The sequence below is a fragment of the Photinus pyralis genome, unplaced genomic scaffold, assembly GCF_008802855.1.
Source record: "Photinus pyralis isolate 1611_PpyrPB1 unplaced genomic scaffold, Ppyr1.3 Ppyr1.4_LG7, whole genome shotgun sequence".
In the NCBI taxonomy this organism is placed as follows: domain Eukaryota; kingdom Metazoa; phylum Arthropoda; class Insecta; order Coleoptera; family Lampyridae; genus Photinus; species Photinus pyralis.
This window is the reverse complement of record NW_022170738.1, coordinates 4,970,089-4,997,035: the sequence shown is the minus strand read 5'-3', so window position 1 is coordinate 4,997,035 and position 26,947 is coordinate 4,970,089. Positions and strand designations below refer to the sequence as shown.

Here is a 26,947-nt window from a genome sequence, read left to right as displayed (position 1 = left end):
CCTTTTCCTGCATTTTTTTTGCACAAAATAATGCTACCTTCTACGACTACATCAACAATTTCCTAATGCCGCTGTAGTTTATATGGATAATAATTATATTCACGCAAAATTTTCCATACCCTTTGGGGAGTTACATTGCAGTTTCCCGTAACAGTTGTTCTCTTTCGCAATAGTACCTACTTATAGGATAAGCGGATACCATTCCTATAATACCATTTCCCCATGCATGATTTAAGTTTCCTTTATTGCCTCTTCTGGACGTTTTTGCCACAGAACCGGTTTCCGCAAATTTTGTATTTTTTAACGGTATAGGGCGGTTATTAAATTTAAATTAAATACCTTATTCTTCTAAAACTATATGGTGGTAACTAATGTTGGTAACACGGTATTCTATCTTGGGGCAGGAATAAATTTAAAAGGGCAAGGAATCTGTTATGGTTGTTGAGGCACAAGATATTTTTGGGACTACCTGTTTTTAGCCTCCTCTGCCACAAGTAGACAAATTTACCGTTAAGCCGCCTACGGATTACTGAACCACAGGGACCGCCACATAAAGAAGGGGGCTATGCGCAGATGACCAATTTAGAGTCTGCAGACTCCGTGGCGCACCAGTAGAAGAATAGAATATGAATATCTCCAGATGCGTTATCTTTCGCCATCTTACAAGTAGGTACCAGTACAATTTTTATTTTAAAAAATGTCCCAAAAAACTCAAATCATTAAAAAATGGTTCATTGTAGTCTTATAATCATTTGTAACTTATGGTCATTTGTAGCAAATATAGTCCCAATTTTGCGTTAAATTAAGCATGTTCATCAGGTTGTTTGGATGTCGGTTTCAGACATTTTACACTCAAAATGTTATTCGCTTTGAGATAATCCACAAGGGTCTCCTCAGAGCAGCTTATAACGAACGAATGAAAAGAAGAGTAAACCTTTTAGCCTCTTTTAGAGCACTGGTTTCCTGGGAACCAAAAATTCCCTGTGGATTTTTTAGTATTTCAATTGAGACAACTCGGGGGGCCCGTTCCCCCACCTCTCATATTGTATGAGGTAGAGCAATATATGATACATCACAATGATACAAAATGCATACAAGATTGCTATGTATTTTTTATGCATGTTTGTTGGGTATATTTTAGGAAAAAAAGTCTTTTTTTTTAACCATTAACCGTACGTCCTTGAGGGACAATCCCAGAAACCCAAAAATAATTTCCAACGATTTCCCCAAGCTGTGCAATTAACGGTTCCATATAGATAATGGCTTGTGGGCACAACGAGAACATAGTGTACTATTTTTAGGTTAGCAGATCCCTGGGTAACTAGAGGCTGAAATCAGGCCTTTTTAACATTAACATGACAACTCGATGAAACAAAGACAAGTCATGACATAAACAACAACTTAAAATTATAACAATAATATTAACATAGCAACCAGTGACATACTTACTCGCACATAATCATAAACAAAATATATAGCTTCCATGGGCTTTGAGATGCGACTTATTTGCTCCAGCGTACCATAAAATTCACGTGAAACTGATATTTAGTCACCATATGTCAACGGTAAACTAAAAGAATCGATTAGCAATATCAACAAAATGGATGGACACATAAAAACAAGTCCATATAAATATAGCTCTGGTATACAACGCTCAAGGCGAGATTGTCGAATTCAAATATACCACAAGCAGAACCACAAGTCACTCTGCTTATAAATATGAATATTCATTATTACCCTGGTCAGATAAATAGTGCAAGGAGAATTACGTTAAGTAGCATTACAATACAACAAAGAAACATGCCGTGGCAAAATACTAGAGGAAATTCTTAATTCAAAGGAAAGGGCAGTATTCAATGATTTTGACCTACAAAACCGCCTCCAGATGAGGAACACCCTGTAAATAAATACGAGGGACGCTAAAAAAGAAATGTACCTCGACATGAAACAAAAGACATGCCAGGGTTTTCATTATTTTATTTTTCAGCGTATGAGGTCCTCCTTTTGTTAGACACTTAATGACACTGCGATGTTCTGACTTCTGGGAACTCATATTGTGGCACAAAACACCACATAAAATGCAAGATAGTTGTCACAAGTTCAAGTTTGCTGGTAGAGTAAGAAAATATGACATGACACAATCTGACACCCTAATTTCAAGTTTATCATTTGTTTTCTTTTGGCTAGGTAGATTTCTTTTCTAATGTCCCGCGTACTAATAAGCACACCTTAAGGGATTGATTCTGTCCCACCAGATCAGTATACTTTGTAAAACAAATTGTTGCATCTTTATTAGTTTTACTTTTATTTTATTTATTCATTTAAATATCCTGATAAAAAAATTGGGATTGCGCAAATACAAAAGTTGGGTTGCGCATGCGCAATTTTGTTTTATTCATTTGCATAGTTACCCGAGGTTAAGGAACATTTACTAACACAGAAAACCGGACATTCGTATGTTCTTTGTAACAAGAATTATAAAAGAAACCCTTTTTTTGAGGTTTGGGCAGTTTTTGGACTGTAACTTTTTAGCCCGTGTTGACATGTGTATCAATTTTCAAAGCGATCGGACGTTTCTACACAAAGTTAACATGCACACGGGCAGACAGACGGACATAAAGACAGCAATACAAAATTATAAACGATCTCGAGGATCGTTAATAAAAATCCCTACATCTGCAACGTGAAAGCGAGTTTTCCTGTATTGTTATGGGGTTGGCACGTAATACCAATTGTATTAACCTAATGCACCTGTATAATGCGATGCAATGATGTAATCACACGATGTGTAATAAACTAAAGACAAAAATAAATAAATTACATCACCTGAACTCTGAAGTCTAACTCAGGATGAAGCACTCCCGGTCGCATATTTGTTAACGGCAGACGCGTCCGCATATTGACTCTTCCCCACAACTGTTTCGGAATGATTCAGATTAATCACGATCTCGATCGACTCTTTGCTTGAAATGTTTTTTTAATTATTTTTTTTTTTACAAAAATGCGTATCACAATTCAGCCGAATGGAACATTAGGATGTTTGTAGGCTTAAGATTGTCTTCTCGAAATTTTGTAAAGCAAAGTTGTACAAAAATGCTGAGGAGTTTTCCGAAGAGATAACGCGTCTGATATTTACAAATTTGCCCCCCCCCCCACCCCGGTCTTCGAACAATTCACTTGGACAACCAATAACAAGTATATTTACCTAAGGGTTGATAGGCACAACAACGGGATTTCCTGTTATTTCTTTCTTGGATAGAACAGAATGGAAAATTTGAACAAATATTTCAAATCCAGTCCTACCAGTTCATCAAAGAAGTTAAACTAAAAAGTTGCGATTGTTTCAAAAAATGAAAACCGCCAATATTTAAATCGAATAATGGGTGCATCATTCTTTTACATGAATTTTGTATACTATTCGTTTTATTGCTATGATAATGTGAGCCGGTACCTAGTTCTCTTTGGAATTCTCTGGGTAATTTGTTATCCTATGGCATTGCTGTTTTTCTTGTTGTCTCTGCTATTCCTTTCATTCCAGCATCTAGAGATTATTTATATAATCCTCACAATGCAACGTTTGATGTATACTTACCTGCAACCTTTCACGCGGTAAATTTTCTACTCTACTATACTAAAGGGCTTTCAATTCAATTACTTTAGATTTTGCAGCAGAGATCTTGACTGGCAGGCTTATAAGTTGTAAAGCTAGCTGATCACGAACATCGTCGTACGTGCAGTGGGTAAATGCATAAACAAGGTTTACACCTTTTTAAGAAGATGAGTCCTTAAGATGTAACTCTTTTTCATTTGTCAAGGTATGTAAGTAAAAAAAGTTGCAAATCGCAAAACGTCAAAAAATATGGAACACTCTCTAAAATATAGGGAAAAAATAGGACCAAGCTTATCCGAAAGTGTTGCTGGTTATAATGAATAGAAAACTAATGCAGTATATTATTTGCCTACGTTCGATTGGAGCAATGAAAACGTCATTGTTATTAGTGCCGCTAGTATGAAATTGTGCGATAAAAAATTGTATCAATTTATCAAAGAATGATCGTGCAACCGAAGAGGAGATGTGTAGTAGATCCCGTGAAATTACACATCAGGTCGTGGTTCCTAATAAACAATTAGTATACATTGTAATATTGCGTTTTTCTGTGGTAAAGAAGGACATGCTCATCAGAAATCAGTCATTCGCAAATCCATTGCTTCGGATATTACTACCACACTGTATAATACTCCTAACATGATAATCATCACGGTGTTGATTTCTTGGATATGAAACCAATTATGGACAGATATCGGTCGAAATTGAAAAAACTCATTTACATATTTGTCTCTTGAAGAACAAATTATCTATTCAAAACGCGCCCTGTATTATTCCTTTTTAAGGAGCGCTTGTTCTACGAACTGTTTCCTAAGCGTCTATTATAGCGGGCGGTAAGTGATAGAGTTGTTTACAAATATTTTTTTTATTAACAAGCTTCTTCATTAACAAGGTTTTTTAATTTAGATCACGAACAGTAGGTGTTCGGTAGGTTAAGGAAATAACATTAATTAATAACTGAATTAAGCTACAAGTTTGCATATTAAAAATTACTTAATTGCTTAGCTTTTAGCTTTACATTAATTTCGAACTCTTGGACCGAGTGCCTATAACAGTATAATCTGCCCTCGCCTGCTCACTTTAATTTTTGTATATGGATCGATTTATATTTGAACGTGTGCAAACTGTCAGTAGCAATAAAGAAGGCACCAAGGAAATTGGTTCGTCAGTGTATTTATCAAATGCATAATTTAATGTGACAAGCGGAAATTCTAGAAAAACAAGCAAGCGTTAGTCCTTACATCGAATACGTACCAGATATTCATTTAGGCAGATACCTACATTAAAAATAATTAAATTCTGGCGCATCTGGATAATTTTAGCCATAAATTTTCTATGGATCTAAATATTCATAAATCATCGCTAGTAAATTTAACTACAATGTTCTAGGGGACTAAAGATCAAAGCTGCCGACCTTTCAGTTACCCAATAAGACGCAACCAGTTTAAAAATCTTTTATTTTCACATTGACGCTATCCACAATGAAAAATACTAAAGCTTACTACTGTACACTAATAAAATATTGCAGTTACCCGTCTAATCGACGTCAATAAATTATTAACATTAATATAACAGAGTTGTGTTTACATACACATATATAGATCAACATTTACGAAATCTATCTAAATACATTATTTACATTTGTACAAAATCGAACGTCGCTTAATTTTTTGGGGAACTATATACAAGTGGGAGAGTCGTTGCAATTTTGATCCAAATCGGATAAAATCAAATAAAGGAAGTCGATGTGTGGCATTCTTCATCTACTCGCCGATCATACTCTTGTTTCTATAAAAATTTGAATTAGTAACGTAATTCGGAATGCGTTTGAATGAAAACACAACGGCATATAAGACACAAGTATTACTTAACGGAATTTAGACTAAAAGTAATATTTGCGTAAATTTCCTCTTAAGTACACACTATTTATCCGATGAGACCACTAAATTTTTCGGGCAATCATCGTCATTCACAACTTTTTTCTTTAAAATTCCCAAATCTTGTACATTTTCGAGGAAACTTTTATGCGCGTGTAGTAGTTTCGTACTTTCGACGTCCTTTTTAAGCTCTTCCATGTCCCGTTTCAGTTTCGCACGACGATTTTGAAACCATGTTATCACTTGTGCGTTCGTAAGTCCGAGAGATTGCGCGATCTCGTCACGATCCGCTGGGCTAAGGTACTTTTGGTAGAGGAATCGTTTTTCTAATTCGAAAATTTGATGATTTGTGAAGGCCGTGCGCGACTTCCGCTTCTTTTTCGGTTGCTGCCGGTTGTTGAACAGGTTTAGGTGGTTTTGGCCATCTGTAACAAAAATTAACCTTATTAGATTTCATACGTGAATTGCTTTGTTTATATGAAATGAGCTTTTAGTGATTCCTAATGAGCAATTTTAATAGAATCTGATAACTTGGAAAAACATGCAATCACATCTTTAGTTAATTAAATTTAAATTCTAAATTAAATTATTAACTTTAATGGTAGACAAGAACGCTTAATAGCTTTCTAGTTTTAGATACCAATCCGACCTACCTACCACATTGTAACAATATGAAGGAAGAAAATTTGTATGATATAAAATATGAAAAGAAGAGTGGGAGTTAATAAATCATTATTTTTGCATTATGGTAATTGATGGGTTTGAATTATTTTTATTACATTGTTGTATCTAATTTATTTTGCAGATTGAAAGTTTATACCTACTTTCCATTCCAATCGTTTACCATTAATGGCACTCATATTGAGAAGTTTTCGTAACACGACCCTTAGTCGTAGTAGTAATTTAGGGGCATTAACTAACAATAGTTTATTTAGTTTACAAATGAACACAGTATGTCCGCGGATTGAGTTTACTATGCGCATTATTGATCAAAAATTTTTAAATCTAATTTTGATGTTTTGAGATCCCGACCTGCTTGGCCTGAAAAGAATTTCAAGCAAATTTTTACTTTTTAAAACCCCTGATGGCCATGACAATTGAGAAAAAAATAATTTTATGTTTAGGTAAAGTGCCATTTCGATCAATAAAACGACAACCTGTTATTAAGAATTAAAATATTAAATTATGCCCATACCCAAAATTTCACAAGTATAGGATTGATTAAATCAGTATTTGATTTGTAGTCTTGCATAGAAACCACAGAAATAAATATTATGTCTAAATAAAACAAATGAATTATTGTTATCTGGGATTAAGATTAAAGTGACATCTAAAACAATCTGTTATACAGAGTACTTAGTTCAAATGGAAGACTACAAATGAAATACTGATTTAATCAAAGTGATGCGATATTTGTGAAATTTTGACATAATTTCATATTCTAAACAACTTCTCTTAATAACAATTTGCCGTATTATTGACCAAAATGCCACTATAAAAGTATGATTTTCTTAATTGTCACGGCCATCTTGGATTTTAAGAAATAAAAATGTGCTTAAAATTTTTTCTAGACCAAGCAGGCCTGGATCCAAAAACATCAAAACGAAAAATGTTTCATCAATTACCGTGTAGGTAGTATAATAGTGAACTTAATGCGCGGACACACTGTATATTGATCTCTGGCGATTGAATTCGTAATTTGGGCATTCCCAAGCGATTACCTATTTGTCCGACATTAACCTGTGCTTCTAGTGGAGGTTGTACATATGCGTTTTTACCCTTTTGTCGTAGATACCGCTATGTTGCATTTCGTTTATTTATCGTGCGTCTTTAGAGCTGTAGCTGTTTCTTAATCTAGGATTACCACGCTTATATAAGAGGTATAAGAGGTTACCTTTGATTTCTTTTAGGGTTCAAGTTTCACGTTTTACGTTACGTACCAGTTCTTGTTCGACGTACAAGCTTACAAACCTTGAGTTAAATTCACCATTATTTGCGGATGCAGACGTCCTTAGCTTAGTTCTACATCTGCTGATCACAAACGGCCATTTTGCGGTGGAATAGGTCACCGAGTCATGAAGGAGATGTAGCATCGAAGATCCACCCTCATATGGGACAACTATTTAACAGCTTAGTTGATAACTATTTTTGTCAAGTAATTGCAGACCGAGTCCTGCGGCTTGAGAGGTTTTTGTTTGATTGTTTTCAGGTTTGGATGCGATAACTGAGCTCAGCTCTTGGCGTCAACGTCTAACTTTATTCAAGGTAAGAGTTGTCTCATATGTTTTACTTATTTAATTTGTTTAATCGATCGCTTGTTGCATGGTGTGTTATCTGACCCTGAGTTGCTTTCAGCTTATTTGATTATTCTGTGTCGAATAAATTTTGTTTCATCCGTCAATGGTTAGTTTTGTGCTTAATTGACCACAAATTACGACCCAAATACGAGTGTTAAATTTTTATATTTTGTACTCAAAATTACATCAGGCAATTTCTTAATTAATTCTTTGGAGACGATTAAGGCTGCTGAATTCCTCAAATACAAATTAATAAAATTTACGTCAATATCGAGATTTTCGATGTGGCTGAGGCCGGACGTGCTCTAGAAAATTATAATCTTGTAAACGGTTTGTTAGTACTTGTACTTAATTGAGCTAGCTGGGCTGGTGGAGTATAGGAGTTTATTTGCCTAACTACCTAACAAGATGAAATAAATTTCATGTTTTCTAAGTAAGTCGGGCATAAACTTTATAATTTTCAGAACGGCATTTTAATTAGAACATAAAAACTATATAAATCAATTAATCGTGTATTTAATTATCCGATTAAAACCAGCAAATTTTTATCAGGAGATGCTGTGCGAGCTATCACTGGCAATAAGGCTGTCCCCAAAGGCATGGCTATTGAATTTTAAGATTTAAACAGATTCTCAAAATTAATGATTATCGATTATGAAATAACCATGAATTATTTTATAAATATCGAATATTTAAACGACCTACCACCCCTTTTGATCTTATTGAATTAAGTATTACTTTCACTACTTGCTAACAAAGTAGGAAAGGAATCTCTAAATTACATCCTTGATACAGTTTAATAATTCACTACAAATATAATAGCGGTCTCATTATAAGTCGATTGGCGATTTGAAGTAGTACTTAGTTCCTTTCAAGGAAACTACAACTGCTAATTAGGTACTAACATAAACATTTTAGAAAAATTAAGGAACGAGTAATGTTTCAACTACTCGTGCTCTGGTGAAAGCACCTTGGAAATCAATTTACGTGAATTTATTGAAAAAGTAAAACAAGTGATCAAACCTCTCGCATTATGACAAGAACAAGTGAAGTTTGACATAACTGACAAACATCGGCAAAAGGAGCGTTCCTTAATTAAGTTTTCTACTCAGTTTATTAGTCTATTAAGCCTTACAAATGACTAATTAGTGTTTAAAATTAGCCGCAATCCTCCTTTTAAATCCAACCACAGTGTATCCAGCGAATGTTTTACAAACGCTAGTGGTCTTTAGAGAGAAGTATTTCCATCGTCGGAGCCAGCGCAGCTGCATATGTCGTGAAAACATTTTTGTCACATTATTAAACGGTGTTAAAATCCTGAATTATAAGCATTTAAACCGTAACGTAATAGGATTTTTTGTAACTCTAAATTAAGATGACGAATGAAACGTTAATTTAAGTTACAATTATTTCTATTAGCGTTCCGTAAATATTGTCGCCGGAAAATAAAGTTTTCAAGTGAGGTGGTAAATTAAAAATTAAGGCCCTCTAAAATTACGAGTAGGTATAGGCATTTTTGCACTGTGAGGTCCTAAAACAACATTTTAACTTAATAAAAAGTCAGGAAATAGACGCCAGTGTCGAAAGACAAACGTGCAAGTTGTTCCAAAATGAGTATCCTTAAATCCCCCAAGCGCCACATAAGCTGACAAATAGAGTGAAAACAAAATAAATCAGAATACCACCGCCGCTTTCGCTATAAACTCTTCACTGATTTCGTTTAGAAAAAAATGTACGCCAACTATAAATCACCTAATTTAATTAAATATGCGCAAAATGAACTCGCAAAGAAGCGTTAGGTATATTCATTAACAGTCGTCTTAAGTGCGACCCATCAATTTCTGTTTGTCGTTTTGGGTTGGGTCGAAATTTACAGACCATTTCCGTACGGTTTTATTTTCTAATTTCTTACCGAAAATTTATGACCGTTTAATAGTGTTGATGAGTGGATTGTGTCGCAAATCAAATGCACGGTCGGATCGTACGTCAAGTTCTAAGTATAATGTGCGAATGGACTTGAATCGCTGCAGAACATTTTCAAAATATTTATGTCGGTGAAATTACCTGCAGAAATATCAAAAAATAAAGATATAAAAGTATGAAGATGTAAAACAGAAATGTATGTTGTTTTAAACGTTCTGTCAGACGCTCACACCAATTTCAAACACTAAATCAAGTTGGCGTTCCTTGTTAAAAATAACGCGGCTTATTCTGACGCATGTAACCACATTTGTATTACTTTTTTTTAAGTGTTACTTACCAGACTTTTACAATTATCTGACAATAACGTTTTAAGACGCCTTATCGTTGACATAATGTAAGGGGAGAACCTGGAATGTATTCTGTTTGCATAAATTCAGGATGTTTCATTGGAAATGCGAGAAATTTTTATATACCTACCTAATGTACCTAGATATGAAGGAAAGGACTAAACCAAGCATATGTACCTTTTTTTGCAATAAATCTTAAAAAATGTGTTGGTAGCTCTAGCAGCAACTTTCAGGTTCTCATTAGAAGCAAAAGATATTAGTCGCAGGATGCTAAATCCAAACTATTGGGCGAACTCCTGGAAGCCACTTTCATCGATAACATCGAACTTTTTGAGCCTTGTGAAATTTATTGGTGTGTAACAGTACGATCCTATGGCTAAAATTCTGAGGTTTTTTCTCTTGAACAGCATCAGTGTTAAAGTTTAGTAGTCTCTTTATAAACATCGCCATTAAGTGTACTGTTTTTCATGTTTCCAATAAGCAGAATCCCCCCACAATCCTGGAAAATTAACCTCCAACACAAATTTATTAAAATTGACTGATGGAAGAGAAACAGTAGGTATATTCGGGTTTATTTAGTGACAGAGATTCCCCCCCCCCTTTTTTTTAATCCACCACCGAAATACGCGCTTTCACAAAATTCGCGTTCGGAACAACCGGTCTGAAGGAAAATGTTGAGGAATTAAAAAAGCGGAATGAGTAGGTAAAGAAGAAAAACGAGAAAATTTATAAAAGGGAAAAAAGGTAAATTTCGACAAAATTAAATAAGAAATTTCTGGAAATCAGCACGCCACTGGTTTCAACAGGAACCAACTAGACTCCAAGAAAATCAAATGCCTGTCTCCAGTAATATATACAGGGTGGGCCATTAGTGGAAGATTGTGAGTTTATTAGCGCACATACTTAAAATTCATTGTCGAAGCATGTTGAAGAACTCTTAAGGCTACAACTTAAAAATATTTCCAGCGAAACTGTCGAAATAGCAATTGTTATACAGAGTGATTTATATCAAAGTTGCATTTTATTAAATAGCACCTGCATATTATTGGATATTTCGATTCCTTGGTTAATTTTAGTGTATATTATTATACAATAGTATTACCCCAGATAAAATAAGTATTTTATCTAAGGTATTACATACAAAATTTAAAATGATTCGTTTCGCTGCAATTCGTCATTTTTGAAACAGTCGATGTCCAGTAAAAATTGAATATCGCAGTTATCACAAAACTTCGACGGCCGTGAGTCTTACTAATCATAAAAATATTAAAATTTATGGTTCTATTTTTTGGCTTTCGTAATGCCGTAAGTATACAAGGTGTTTTTTTGTGGCCATAAAAAAATAAAGCTGATGATGATTTCTCGGATACAACATTTGGAGACCCTATTTTGCATTTCTTGGAAAATTTCGCAAAACGATAAAACAATCATGAATTTCCGCAATCGACATGTCAACATGCCGAGGTTCAGTCGAGATTGTGTTATGGCATTATTTTCTGGGGATCATCCTACATACGCATCAAAAGTGTTTATGGTGCAGAAAAGAATACTGCGCTGCTTGGTGGGTATTAAGAAATGGGAATCATGCAAAACCCACTTTATTCAGCTTGGTCTTCTCACTCTGCCGTCTATTTTTGTACTGGAGGTTTTATTGTACATATATAAAAATCAGCATAAGTTTGTGCGCAATGGGGACTTAAACACAAGAAGGCAACGAGATTTCTCTGTGCCGGTATCCCAACAGTCACCCAATAGCATTGGCATTAAGCTCTTCAACAACCTCCCTAGCACCATGAAAAATATAAAGACTTTCAAGGAATTCAGGTTCAAATTAAAAAAAATTATTAGTTCAAAATGCAATCTATAAAATCGACGAATTCGTAAACATCTGCAAATAAATCTATTTACTTTTTAATTTAAACTTTGTAAATTGCTATGTTACTATGTAATCTTATTATTATTTTTTTTACTGTCCTGACTAGCCCTTACACAATGTTAATCCATTGTCAAAAGGTAACAATATATGAAACAAAAAAAAAACAAAAAAAAACATACATAATGCAACTTTTTCCTAATTTAAACCACTCTGTATCTTTTCCTGTTTTCAAAATCCTCATGCTGTGCTTTCTTATCTTGGGCATGGTGTATAACTGTATACTGAATACCTTTTACAAAAATTTCGAATGAATAACGCTGAAGAACGGGCAAACGGACATACTTGAACTCCGCTTAGGCCTCCTGGGAACTCGGGCAAATTGCAAAAAGTCATTTGTCTGGTGGATCTTTAACTCTCTTCAGGTTAAATATTTTTGTCACACATTTAGAATTATTGATTTTGATCCGCTATTAGTGACAATGTTACTATATCTCCGACAAGTGCTGTGGTGTACTGCTTTTGATCAAAACTTTCTTTGAATATTGCTACTATTCTTTGTAGTTATGCTAGTTGTGGAATAATGATTTTGGAATCCAAATTAAAATTTGGTAGGTATAATGTTCAGATTCTTTACTAAGCCTGATCCATATCAATTTTTTCCAGTAATTTCGAAAACGTGGTTAATAAACTTATTGGTCGATAGGAATTAACAAGTTTTTTGTTCCTACCGGACTTTGGGCATATTTCCATTTCTTTGGGAAGTAACTTAGTCTTAAGCAAGATGTTAAATAAGTAGGATAGAATGTGCCAGCGACTTGTGTGTGAGGTTTTTCAGGACCACATTAGTGATCAGATCGTTACCAGCAGATTTGTTTTTTTGTCACAGAAAAAAAAACAAGCCTTAGTTCTTTTGGGCTTATTGATTTTATGGGGGAGGTGCGTTTCAATGTGACGGATGATTGTGTTATAGGACGATGTTAGCTGGGTGGTGTGAAGGAGTGAAGATGGTTTCGAGATCTGTATTAAATGTACACTATCTGACGTAATTATTGGGATTTCTTGGGTCTGGTGTAGAATCCGTTTTGTAGATTTTCATAATCTAGGGTCTGACGTACTGAGTCTGATACGGTTACGACTTTATTTTATAATGCATCTAGTTCGTTTCTGATACGATGTGCTAGTTGTTTAGAATATTTTTGGTCTTAGGATTTCTTGTGCGCTGCCATTCTCTTCGGGTTTCGTTTTTCTTTTTTATTAGGTTTAGGGTGCAGTAGTACAGTATGGTCGTGTCTGAATTTTAATTGGTTTTGTGAAATGTTTAAATACCTACTTTCGCTCACAGCATTCGTGTAATTTACTAATCTTAAAATGTATACGCCGTACTCCGGCGGTAACTTGTACCCCCATAAAACTGGGCAATAAAACACTAGAATTCCGTCTATTTTTATATTGAAGGAGGCTAATTATACATAGTTCAATCTGTCGAGTCGGTCCACGATGTTGAGAGCATTAACACAATAGACCCATCTATTGATCCTGTTGAGTAGCCTGAAGACAAAAACAGATGTCTGTCCTGAAATAACGTCGAACACACCACGTAATAAGATTTGAAAATCAGCCGCGGATTTAAAGTGGGCGCAGGGGCGACCGCCCCCCCCCCCCCAGACAGTGGTAGTTACGCAGGCGGTCACCTATTGGAAAAGACTTATACATTCCAATTCTTAATCATTTAATAACTGACTTAAAACATCGTTTTAGTGAAAAAAAAATTATTAAATTTAAACATAAATATATTAATACCTAATACTCTTCTGGCAGCTCCAGATGATAACTTTTGAGTGAAGTGCAGGTATACACCGTGTCCCAGATGGTCAAATCATAGAGGTAAGAAATTTGTTGATTTCGTTTTTATTCTTGTCTGATGTTATTTGAGCAGATACAAAAAAAAACATTTTCTCATTGTCACTTATTGAGTTTTACAAGAGACATTGAGACGTTTCATTTCAGAGAAATCATTATCAATTTTATTTTTTTATATGGCCCGTAAAAAAGTAGATACTATATCGAGTAGCATTCTTTCCTACGAATAAAACGATGTACGGCACACAAAAGCAAACAAAAGTGGGAAACTGTTGGTTTCAGCAAGATGGTGTACCTGCGCACAATGCCCTAATCGCATAAGGATACCTATATTGGACAAATTTCGTGGAAAATAGATTTGCGCCGACAAAAAGAAAACTCACGACTTTGCCATTTAGCCTTTTTTCTGGTTTGTTCGTTCATTAGTTTATAAAGATTCAGTTATTTGTTCAATGTATTATGTATTATGGCAAAAATTTTCTATTTTTAAACGTATAATAAAGGTTTTTTTAATATATTCACTTTAAAAATTGTATGCGCCCCTCTCCAGACCAAATCCTAAATCCGCCACTGTTGAAAATGGTCCCCGAGATCAAGGCTCATCATAATTGAAAAAAAAATTCGTTATTCCGCTTGTGAGCAAGGCGAAGAGTGCATTTTCAAATTTGTTGTTTTCGATTTTAACAGTGCCTTAACGAGAATACAAACGTGAAATAATTTTTAATTTATGATCGAATGACACCAATACTAAGTCTGTAAGACAGACAGACATACATACATCAAGAGCGCAAAAGTGCACTTTTTATTTTTTGAAAGTGAAAGTGCACTAAAAATAAGATCTTATTAAACAGCGGTTTTTACCTATAGTTTCATTTAACAATTTATACCTCAATTCTATATTTTACCACAGTGTAAGAATAGTTACACTAAGATTTTACATAAGAAGTTACTTCCGGTGCTGTATGTTAGCATCAAAATGCAGTTTCTAGATTGTGGGGGACGGTAATAAAATAACGATCAATCAAAATTGTAATCGAAACGTCCATATTGCTAGTTCTGGGCCCAAACAAAATTATTATGCTGCAGTTTTCAAAGTTTCGAATGCAGACTGAGGTGCAGTGAAAAAATGAGTTTTGCGGCAATTTTACTTTCAACATTTTCATTATCGGTGTCGATATCGAATGCCTGACCATTAATTTAACAAATTAAAGCGCACGGAATCGGTTTAAATAAATTATTAAAAAGCGTTGAAAATGTGTGGTAGGAGAACATTAACTCTATGAGAAGGCTACAGACACAAATTACGCCTTGTGGACATTTTAATAAATCTAATATCATATTAGACGTATTTCCCCCTAGTAATATAATGTAAATGGCTTTATAATTTACATAATTACGATATTTAAATTAATTAAATTAAAAAAGGGTAAACTTTAACTACCACCCAAAAATTCTCCTTTAATATTGGTGTTATTAAAAGATATCGCCAAATCATTGTAGTATGTGGATGTTCAACTTGCTAGTTGAGTGCTAGTGGCGGCTGGCAGGTGTGACTAACATAAGGCCTTTGAAGGAACTTGCCGACATTGGTTCAATTTATTATTCAATACGTCTAATAAGTACGTGAATGGTTAAGGTACGTTTGGACAGCTGGAAACTCGCGCTTGTCTCACCTACAGCAGAGTTGCTATAACTTAATGTTTTAAACTGTAATCTTATAGTATTTAGTAATGAATTTTTGAGAATTTTTTGATCCTCTTCCGTTAATAAGAATTAGAAAAGAATTTGTGGGAATGTCGTGTAATTTTGTTGGGGACACCTTCCTATATAATATTCTTTAAGTACATAGTTAACTACCGGTTTTTTTGCATCGTGTTCTATTTCTATAACCTTACGAAATTACCGAAGCGTTAAATTGTGGTATGTATAATCTTTGGATTGCTACAGAAAAATTGTAAGACGCAAGCATTCTTCACTTTTAAGTAAACTTCCCCAAATTTAATTCAACCCCTAAATTATATCATTTTACTTACTTTTTTAAGGACCTGTGGTTGAACCTACATTTATCAGAGCGATTACCATAGTCTTGTCCCTGAAAATGTGCAGGGTGCAGATAAATTATTTTTTCTCGTTATGCTACAAGTGCCTCTCTGGACTACCAGTCAACACTAAAATATGATGATGTTTTACAACTATCCAAATTTAAGAGAGACATACTGATCGCTTGAAGGTACTATATTATGCAGATATATTGCATTTAAACTTTAATTCAAGTCCCAAAAAATTGCTAGACCTTTTTCTTTTAATAGCGTAAGTGCATATCTCGAGAATGGGTAAAATTAGAGTTTTCCCGCAATTACTAACTAATGAAAGGAAAAATAGTAGGTACTAAAAATCTCGTGCGCATTGGAAGTCAGTTGCAAGAATATATACAAATACAGCGGTCGAGGGTATTTTAGAAACACAAATTATGTTCATACAAAAAGTGAGCCGAAATATTTTCGAATGGACAGATAAAAAGAACTGTACAGCTAGAGAGGATGGTTTTACCGAGGGTAAACTAAGTAGAATTAAACGATAATTAAAGGAAAACATAATATGAAACAATTTCATGCCAGAGAAAAGTTCCGGTAAGAAACACAAATCAGAAATTGGTACAAACCTATTTTTAACCTGCAAAAAAGATAAAAGGGAATAACGTGAACAACATTTGGGAAAATATGAATAAACTCCGAAATCCTAAAGAGAGATAAAGAATGATCAGAAGTCAGGGGAAGTCAACTTCACTATTATTTGGTTGAAGCATTTCTGGTGGAAGTATAGAGGAACTTGAGGAAAATTGAAAGAGGAACAATACATTTAGAGCACCTTGATTGAACTTTATGATGAATTTGCCCTAACCTTGAGGATAGCCAAAGAGGGATTTGAAGGGAACTTGTGAGCACATGTTGATAAAAGCATAAAGAGATTATGAACGAAAAAACTTGAGAAGGGTTTGAAAAGAGTTTGAGGACAATTTAAGGAGAGCTACAGGAAGAATTAAGGGAAACTTAAAAATGAACTTGAGAATAACATTGAATTCTGGGGAAACTTGAGCTGGCAAAGAGCTTGACGCGAAGGGGAAAACCTGAAAGCAACTTATAAAAAGAACTTCAGGGACGCTTAAGAATTTTGGGGAGCTGGAGAGGAACATAAAGAACTTTAAAAGTGTTTGATGACTTTTTTTAAGGGTATTTGAGACGAATTCGAAGGAACTTGAGAATAACATTTGACAGCAACTTGAAAGGAACTTGAAGGGAATTTGCGAAATTTCTAGCCACCTCAACTTTATACAGTAAATTAAAGAAAGAAGTGTTGGTGGAATATTCTCGTCAAGATCACAGGATTATTTGAACAGTACATGTCACCACCACGTTTGCAGACAAAGAAAGTGTTTCCCGAGATCATCTCAATAATAAACAAGAAATAGTGAGGTCTCTTCCTTCTATTTTCTCTCTACAGTTCGCAGGTTTGACCCAGATGCATCTTCTATACAAGGAAAGTGATTATCAGATCAATCTTAGCGATAGAAACAAAACAGGCAATCCTTTTTGGATGTATTTTGTGATACATTTCAAAAGTTTTCGATGAAATTCTGATCAAGCTTACATTCGTAAGGAGATTACGATTTCACATCCAATAAATGTTAATTTCATCACATTAGTGTTTAAGATTTACACTGTGTGCGAATGAAACAAATACAAAGGTTTTCGCCTAATGCGAGTAACTTTAGCGCATTTTCTATCCATTTATCAGTACTTCCCAAAAGGCTATGGCTATATTTTTCCTTACTAAAAGCATCTTTGGTCAATATTCCAAGGAAATATCTTAATAAATAAGAAAGTTAGCGTTGCGCAATCTACGCATTCGCGCATCTTTTGTTTGCAAAATGCGATATGTTTGCCTTTACTAGAAGTTATCTGTGATTAAAATTTCATCAAAATATATTAATAAACGAGAAAGTTCACATTAATTGGCTCAGGTGCCAGAGCTATAAACTACCAAACTCAAATGAACGAACTAAATATTAAATAAAACTGTAGTAGTAGCCTCGAGCGGACAGACGGACGGACGGACAGAGAGAGAAAGTGGCTGTAATAGCGCACCCACCTGAGTTGGAAAATTCTCTAAAAAGTAAATGGTGTAAAACGTGTACTATGCGATCAAAAATGAGTTGCTTTCGAGTCACCCTTGGAATTTTTGTTTACATGGGAACTTGAACTTCCAAAGGTCACTCGACAGCAACTCATTTTTGATCGCACGGTATTAAATAGATATTGAAATTACTATTTAAATAAGTCCCCATATTGTCATATTGTGACTGATGCTGCTGTAAAGCGACTTTGGCCAAAATTTTAGAAAAATCTTTATTATAAACCAAAAAGTTGAATTTGAAAATGATGTTAGTTGATTCCCGAGTTTGAAGTAATGGAGGACTTTCCTCTGAGTCCTTTTCCTATAGATGGTACGATCTATAGTGTCAATATGGTGAGTGCTTAATATTATCAAGTTGAATTGCAGGGTCTTTTGTAATATAACGCAAAGTTTTTAAACGAGTTATCAATTCAATTAGGGTTGTTCTTTGTTTACTTGCGATAAATGACACATTTTTAAAGTTTTCTCATGAACGTAGAAGTTTCATCGATAATATCGCTTATGTTTATAGGAATTAGGAATTTTTCTTTAACTTAATTAATTTTTATCATGTTTTAACGTCGGGGTAAGATTTATCATTCTGAAGGTTAGTACAGGGTGTTGATACAATTTAGGGTATGTTGTAGGTTTTGTGTACGTAGTTGCAACTACCACATGGATTTTAAATTTTAACAATGGGCATAAAGGTGACTTTAAAATTCAGTTACGATGTTTGTTATCGGCTTGTGGGATGAGTCGAGGTTTTGTTTGTTATATGTGGGGGCGTAATATATTTGTTGAATTTCTTTGAATTGGTATTTTTCCACCATCTTATTACATAAATGCCAAATGTGATAATTATTCATAATTCTTGAATATTTGTGTTATTTGGATACTGGATCTCTAAACTGTTTATTAAACGAGAAAAGAAAGCGATTGCTCGTCTGTCTATTTGTCTGTCCGTTCATGAACACGATAACTGCCAAACGCTTGGGCGGATTCGATTCAAACTTTGCACAGTTGACTTATGCCACATGCAACAAACCTATTGAAAATGGGTCAAATCCAATGACCCCGTAGCCTGTCGCTTTGTAGATTCTGTTTACAAGGTTTATTATAATCCCCTATATCATTATAATCAGACAGGTACTGCAAAATGACAAGATAGACATTAGGTATTTGGCACAATACGACAAAATCTATTAAAATATTTCTATTCTGTCCAAGAAACGACGGCGATCAAACTCACCGACGAGGAGTCGGTTTAGGCATTATCTGACCCATTATTTGTTTCGTCAATGACATTTTTATCATGTTTGGCAATGGTTACAAACGACGAGAGTTCACAATATTAATTCACAACACATTAATACTGTAAATCTCGTTATTTTTGTTTAAAAACTCCTTCAACTGTAAGAATTTAATGAGGCGTGAAAATATCTATTGCCATAGAAAATTAGCAACATATTTCAAACACAAATTATAGGTGGGTGCAGAAATAAATTGAATTCACGATCAAATTTATCTGAAGCAATAAAGTTCGTTTATTAACGTTAATTCACAGGGAATCCGTTAGTGCATACCAGTGAAGACTCTTTTTGTCATTTTATTTTGCATATTCCCGCTTTTTAGAAACGAATTCATATTTTGTATAACTCTTACCTAGAAAAAGTGGAGGCAACATGTTTTAATTAATTTAAAGGTAGAACAAGGACGAAGAGGTTCCACCATTTTAACGAATCCAAGGGAAGGAAACAATGAAACATAGTCACGTCTGTTTTAGAGTGGAGCTTTTTATCAAGTTCATAATTAGGATAATACCTAACCGCTAACAAATAAAAGCATACGTTTAATAATTATTGCAAGGATACCTTATTAATGTTTAACGAAGCAGAGCGCGTAATTAGGTAGAGTAAATGGTTAAACTTGGTTAAAAGACATTTATAACTGGCAAACATCTCATTACATACCTCTTGCATTTCGAACGAAAGTACGAACGGCTTGATGGACGTAGATCCATTAAACAATTGTCTTTAATGAGACTGTTGGCGAAATAGAAAATCACAACTTTGTATAACGAGGCATTAAAATTTAAACATATCTTACAATTGATTACGTTGTCATTATACAACACGCAACAATACTTAGCGTTTTGCTTACATCCTGATTTCTGGAATTTATATCCATTTCAGGCATTATTAAAATGCTGCAAGGTATAAAACGATAAAATCAAATCAAGTAATTACTAAACATATCCAGTTTCCTCCCTAAATCTCATTACGAATGCTGTTACAGTTGGGATACATTTAACTAAACTCCGCCGTAGAGAACTAAACGGTCTTGGAGTGTACTCTGAATTTATGACGTCAGAGTAGAATTTTCGCACCCGTGGCTGGGCGGAATGCTCATTTTCTCATCACAGCTAAATCGGGTGGAAAATAGAGCGCGGGTGCGACCGTATTTATTACAAGAGTGTCAACCCCGCAGAGTTATTGTTAGCGACCCACGTTTCGTTGCCCCGACGTCAACCTCCACTAAAATATACCTTGAAAGACCGCCACTGATACGTTTCGTATGACAGTGATAACAGATTTTATCATTTGTTTTAAGAACGTAGGTGGCATTCGTGTTTTCGGATAATAAAGCTACCGGCGTTTATTTTAATGGCCCAAAACCGCCGGAGTATACTCTATTTGTAGAAATAACGGATAACACGCCCATATAAATTCTATCAACACCTGACTAAACGCCTAGCTAATCGAAATATCGAATAAGTGTTTCACCAACGTCCGGAAATAAATTCCCTACATCGCAAACAGGCTCGTAAATGCTGTAATAATAAAACAGTTGAAGTGTGAAAGTGGATTTTTGTTGTTCACGAAACAAAATGGCTTCTTGACAAAAGGCGAACACTTCACTTGTAATTGGTGATTTAGTTGTATAGAGTTGACGATGCGACACTTTTTCAAAGATAAACACGAAACCGTCTTTGGAATTTCTTTAATTTTTCCTCAATAAGTATTTCGTCCCAGACGTTCGCCCAATTAAAACTCGGCACTATGAAGTGCTGCAGAAGGCATAACGAAACATATCGCTTTGCTACTAACTTTCGAACGTCAAGTTAGGGGAAGTACTTGGGGGTGACAATATGTTGACTTAATAGGTATTAATGGTTTGTAACAGGAAGCATACGAGGAATTTGCCAATATCGCATGTGTAATGTACTGTAAATATTAATACCGGCATTATTATTAAGTCAATCGGTACTGAATTTGCGTACAAATTTGCAGTTGTCCTGCCTTTTGTGCTGTACACACCACTCGATCGGGCGAATATACAGAATGAGCGTAATGATAATCCTTAGACGGTATTTTTGTAGACATAAGCTACACGCGATAGGGAGTTTTTAACACACAAAGCTGTCTAACCTCAAGTAATTACTAAAATAATGTATAACCACCCGTCTCGATTTTCTTTTGTGCAACTAATAACAAAACAACACCATTGTGAGATCTCACACCTCTAATTTAGACATTGATATAATATTTTAATACAAACCAACTGGTGTTCTGATACATTTTTTTAAAAGCACAGGAAGTCGTTTGTATTCCATGTTAATAATGACATATAACTATATTGCACTGAACTAATGGGTTAAGATCATTAATTAACTTCGGTTATCGAAATTTTAAGTAATTAAACTTACCGCTAAATATTGTTATATTTCCGGTTAATTACTATATACCGATTTAGTTTCGTATGGTCTGAATGTAATTAGTAGAAGACTACTTATACGATTTTACATTTTAATTTACAAGATAATAAGCACCAAAAAGTTTCGAGTCATCGTCTCTTTTATTTGGGAAAGGAAATTTCTATAATTCATAGATATTTCTTGAAGCGTAAATGCGCTAGAAACAATTGCAGTCAGACGAATGTCGGACAAGTACAAAAAACGTTTCAGTGGTAACATTGATAACTGTTGAGCCCCAATTGTTAGCTCACAATCACAAATGTATTCTTAAGCTGCTGACTGACTGCATAGCTAAGGAGCCGAAATCCATTTAAATTTTAGCTTTTCAAAGTATAGGTACCAATAAATATTTGGGTGAACTAAAAATTGCGACTCAACCTCAATTATAATGATGCACATTTCTTCGTGGAAACGAACAAATTTGAGACCATCAACGACCAATCAAGTACCCAAAATTTACTATTATTTTTAAAAAATCATCTACATATTTTGGTGGAGCTTTGAAGTTGGGCTCAACATTCTGAAATAGAAAAAATGGTTGATAGTGCTTTTTTTTTCTTCAAACCTAACTAAAACATGACTTTTCTCATCTTAAGGGGTTCATGCCATAAAGTTTTACATTTTAGACGGATGTGCGTTGCCATTGGCAGCGTAAAAAAGTACTTTAACTGAAGCTCTGGGCGACCCGTATTAATACATCGGCCATGCGATATTAACATATTGCGCAATTATACAGTGTGTAAAGCGATGGGGTATACAAGAGGGCATTTTTTTTAAATATTGATTTATGAAAAAAATGTATTCTTCATGATATGTTTTGCTTGCTTTGAAAGTACCAATAACGTTTCGATAATCTAAAATTTATTTATAGAAATCTGGAAAAATAATAAAATTAATTTTTTTTATTGAAAGTGATTCTACATTATAATCAAGATAGCGTATTGCTACCAAACCACAAACAATCGAAACGTTATTGGTACTTTCAAAGCAAGCAAAAAATATCATGAGGAATAAATTTTTTTCATAAATTAATATTAAAAAAAAATTCCCTCTTGTATACCCCATCGCTTTACACACTGTATAGATACACATATTTTTAGCGCATTTTTAAAAACAATTTGCTATTGTTTGTGTTTTGTCCGTCCGTCCGGACCCACTTCTACCGTTTTGAACTACTTCTAGAGGAATGGTCCTAGAGTCCTGATGGAATTTTTTGCAGTAGGTAAAACCTTGAAGGTGTGCCAGACGGCCATCAAATTTCGCCAAATCTGTTCCACTTTTTAATCGCGTTGTTTAAAGTTTTGAATTAATTCAGCAAAGGGTAGAAGATTTAAATACCTTAGACATTTCATGCCAGCGTTACAGATGGTTTAGGACTTTATTTAAACGATGCTTCCTATTCATACAGGATAACAGCTCTTCACATTCTTTGCTTTTGGATTTTTGAAGTACCAGCTTTTCTTCTGCTTTTGCAACAAGCTACTGAATGGGCGATTTATTATCTTTTTCAACCGAACTCATTTTATTCACAAACGCTAAGGCGGTGATTTTAATAAGCAGACTTTAAGTGGCACTTCTTCCCTTATCCATAAGGAGTTGAGGTGGTGTCACTGTACAAATAAATTTTATTTATTTATCATATATATGGGGTTTGTTTTTAAGTGGAATATAACTTTTACGGGTCGTTTCCTTTTCCATTCTTTTGGAAATAGACATTTTTGGTGGGAATTTTAAGCAAGTGCCCTTTTCTCAATTTTAGAATTTGTAACCCAAGTGAGTAATTAATATATATTTTTCTTATAGGTTATCGATTTCGCTATTTATTAGCATCTTCGGACCTTAGCTGAAATGTATGCTAATAAATAGCCATAAGAAAAATATATATTAATTACTCACCTAATATCCAAGAATCCAAATAATATAAAGTAATTAACAATATGGAGACATACATCAATAAAATTTGTAACCCAACTTCCAAGCTCCGTATCTATTCCATCAAAACGGATTTTTTTAAAATAAGAGCATATTTTGCGTACTGTCATCATTATAAGGGCACAAGTTTGTGTCGGATTGACCGTTATCACGCTGCTGGAAGCAAAAAAGTTAAAAAATGTCGTAGTTTTTTGGGCCCCCTGCAGTTAGCACAACGAAATTTTGTTGGCGTAGTATTACTGAATACCACCGAACAATATTCCAAAGTATCAGAAACTTTGCAGTTTTTGCAAGCTACTACCTCGATTTTAACTCATGCTGACTGGACTATTTCTAAAATTTTCAGTTTCCAAAATCTAAGCGAAGATCATGGAGGAACTTCTGTGATAACATGGAGGGTCTTCCTGAAGTTCAAAAACGCCGTAAGAGCTTTTTGAAAGACCCGGAACAAAAAATGGGGACATTGAGGGGTTCATGCGGCACATATACGTCTACCGCGGGTAAGGATTTCACATGTCTCCTCGAAACACACTTTCTAGGCTCTTCGGGCCCAGCAAAAGGAGCTCCCCGGTTGGGTGCAAAGCCGATCGACTAGAAAGTAGCTGCCCGGGTGGTTACCGAGGGATCTCTCAAATAGGCGGTCAACACGTTCAGCCCATTTAAGTGTGTAGCACCGGACGGGTTATTCCCGGCTTTCTACAAAAGGGCCTGGAACTGCTGCTCTTGCATTTGTTGCACCTCTTTAGAGCCTCCCTGAAAACTGGAGAAAGGTAAGAGTTGTGTACCTACCTCAATCGGGTTGTGCCAAATAGGGCATGGCGAAGGATTACTAACAGACCCATCAGCCTATCATCGTTTCTTCTAAAAACGGTGGAGAAGCTGGAAGATGCATACAATAAAGATTGAGATGCTGGTCCTTAGACCACTACATCTATTTCAGCATGCTTACAGGGCGAATATGCCCACGGAGACCGGTCTTTCGTGCGCAGGATTGTCTGCTGGGGGAGGTAGCCTTGGGAGCGTTCCTAGGTAGAGGGTGAGTTTAACAACACATGGGTTAATCGTAAGATGAATCAGCACCATGCTCGGAAGCAGGGTCATTATACCCTCAATCGGGCCGACGGAGATGAGCTTCTCGGTCGCTAGAGGATGTCCGCATGGTGGAGTATTTTCTCCACTGCTGTGGTGCTTGGTGCTAGACGGGGTCTTCGCACTTTGAACCAAGACTGAGGGTATGCACAGGAATACGCTCACGATCTCGCTATTGTCATAGCTGGAAAGTTCCCATTCACCGTGAAAGAACAGAGCTCTTGAACAGGTGGATGGGTGGTGCAAGGTCCAGGGTTGGTCCATTTACGAATAGGTCTTCGTCGGACCCGAGCCTAAAATATATTCTAAGACCCTATTTCTGACCCTTGAAGCTTTGAAACTCCAAAGTTCCTAGTTTTAAACGTTCAAACTTTCAAGAGCTTTTGAAGGTTAAAAAATGCCAGTTTCGAAGTTTCAGTGCTTCAACATAAACTTTGAATGGGTCGTTTTAAATTCACATAGTGTCTAAAGTTGCAGAGCTTAAAGGTTTCAAGGTTGAAAAGAAAAGAATATTCCGTTTTTATTAAGGGCCTGATGAAATTACGAAGAAAGTCGTAACGTAAGGCTTGAAAATGAAGTTAATTAATTATCTTTCAATACCAAATATGGCATGTAGTTTTGGTTTATGATTTTTTAAATATCCTAAACAATGGAATAGTAGGTAATTAGTATATAAGAGCACCAAAAACTTCCGGACAATTTCCTTGACCAAGACCATGAGTTTAACAAAACTATGGTAATTGTGTGTTGCCTATTTAAATTCCGAAACCTTTCAGCCTACGAGGCCTTAATATTTAGGTTCTGAAATAGTAGAAACTGCAAAATTTGATATGGAGAATGGTTGAAAAAATTGTGGGAACGAGTATCAATAAAATCTTTGAAGGCGGTTTGGACTGCCTCATTGGAGTTAAATGTCGGAGACATTCCAATCGCAGCTCCTCTAATTTCGACCGTACTGCAATTGACCAGTCTCAGCCATCTTTTCCATCAAATAACGCGATATTTTAAGTTTTCCTTTTGCGAATAGAACGATGGCAAAGAAAAATCAAATAGTGTGAAAACAAGTGAACCACTACTAAATTCGAAATTTGAAATAAATTTGGAATTCGGAACCAAAGGCCAAATATTTGAGATCAAAGTGACCAGTTCGACCAAACGCGAATTTAATTTATGTAAGGACCTAATATTTGGCCACGACAGACAACTATCTTGCATAAACCAATGAAATACCTAAGTTTGTTAATGTTGGGAGAGCGATTTCATTACGAACTTGAGAAGCATTTTGGAACTAGTTCTATGGCAATTGTGTAATCGATACATTTATTCGCTGCATACTGAAATCACGTCCAATAATAGGTTATTGATTATGATTACTATATGAAGGGATTAGCTTAGTAGATCTTAGCGATATACACTTAAAAGTGCTCTCAGATGTTTATCACTTGGTATACTATATAAAACCGATTTTAAGAGCCCAATCGTATCTACAAATCTTCGATGACTGACATGGACTGAAAATTCCTTTATCTTTCAGAGTTACGTATCAATTCTTATGTTTAATGATAACTTAAGCCTATATCGAATTATAATGAACAATTACTGAAACTACCTACTAAACTTCAGAAATACGATGAGGGCTGGTTTTTATATTCCCGGACTGGGCTGTTTTGAATTTTGATGCAATTTTTTATTATTATGCCTTGGTAACTTGTGTGGCAATTTACAAAACCATTTCAACATTATTAATTTTATTATATATCATTTTGTATTGTCGCGCATTGTATAAGTATATAAATGAATAGAATCGAATACCGTGCTGTTAGAAAATTCATTACAAAACATTACAAAACAAGGAAAACCTCCAAAAATTATTATTGAAGCAACGTTGGGGATGATTACGCTTCTATTTTCGAGTGGTCAAAATTGTTTAAACATGCTCGAGAATCACATCCCCGCGGTCTAGGACGAGGACGTGATCTTGTGCAGTACCTCAGGACTATGCATCACTAGGCTCCACGTTGTTTATTACATTTTTTGGTGAATGATTTCCCAGTTTCTGTTAGATATTGTAATGGTGGGTTTATACAATCATTATCGTTAATTCACTACCATTAGATCCTTCAGAAATAGCCAATAGAAAAAAAGTATGGTTTAGTTGAATATAGCGACCCATAATAAACCTTTGTTTCTATTGGATATATCTTAATGATAT

The 26,947-nt window shown here is 35.0% G+C and overlaps 1 protein-coding gene across 3 annotated transcripts in view; it reads right to left on the bottom strand.

Annotated features, from left to right (window-relative positions):
* Nucleotides 1-5,082: 5,082 nt before the first annotated feature.
* The window catches only part of LOC116175332 (homeobox protein Hox-B10a-like), a 74,986-nt gene continuing 53,121 nt past the window's right edge, over nucleotides 5,083-26,947 (bottom strand). Inside the window, exons 2-3 of one of the 3 annotated variants that reach the window (XM_031493402.1) lie at nucleotides 5,531-5,909; nucleotides 5,083-5,395 (exon numbers count right to left, since the gene is read on the bottom strand). In XM_031493402.1, coding sequence (XP_031349262.1) covers nucleotide 5,395; nucleotides 5,531-5,909 — 380 coding nt within the window. In that variant the 3' untranslated portion in view covers nucleotides 5,083-5,394. Of the gene's footprint in view, nucleotides 5,910-26,947 lie in introns of all 3 variants that reach the window. The other 2 variants (XM_031493403.1, XM_031493401.1) reach the window with 2 other exon arrangements.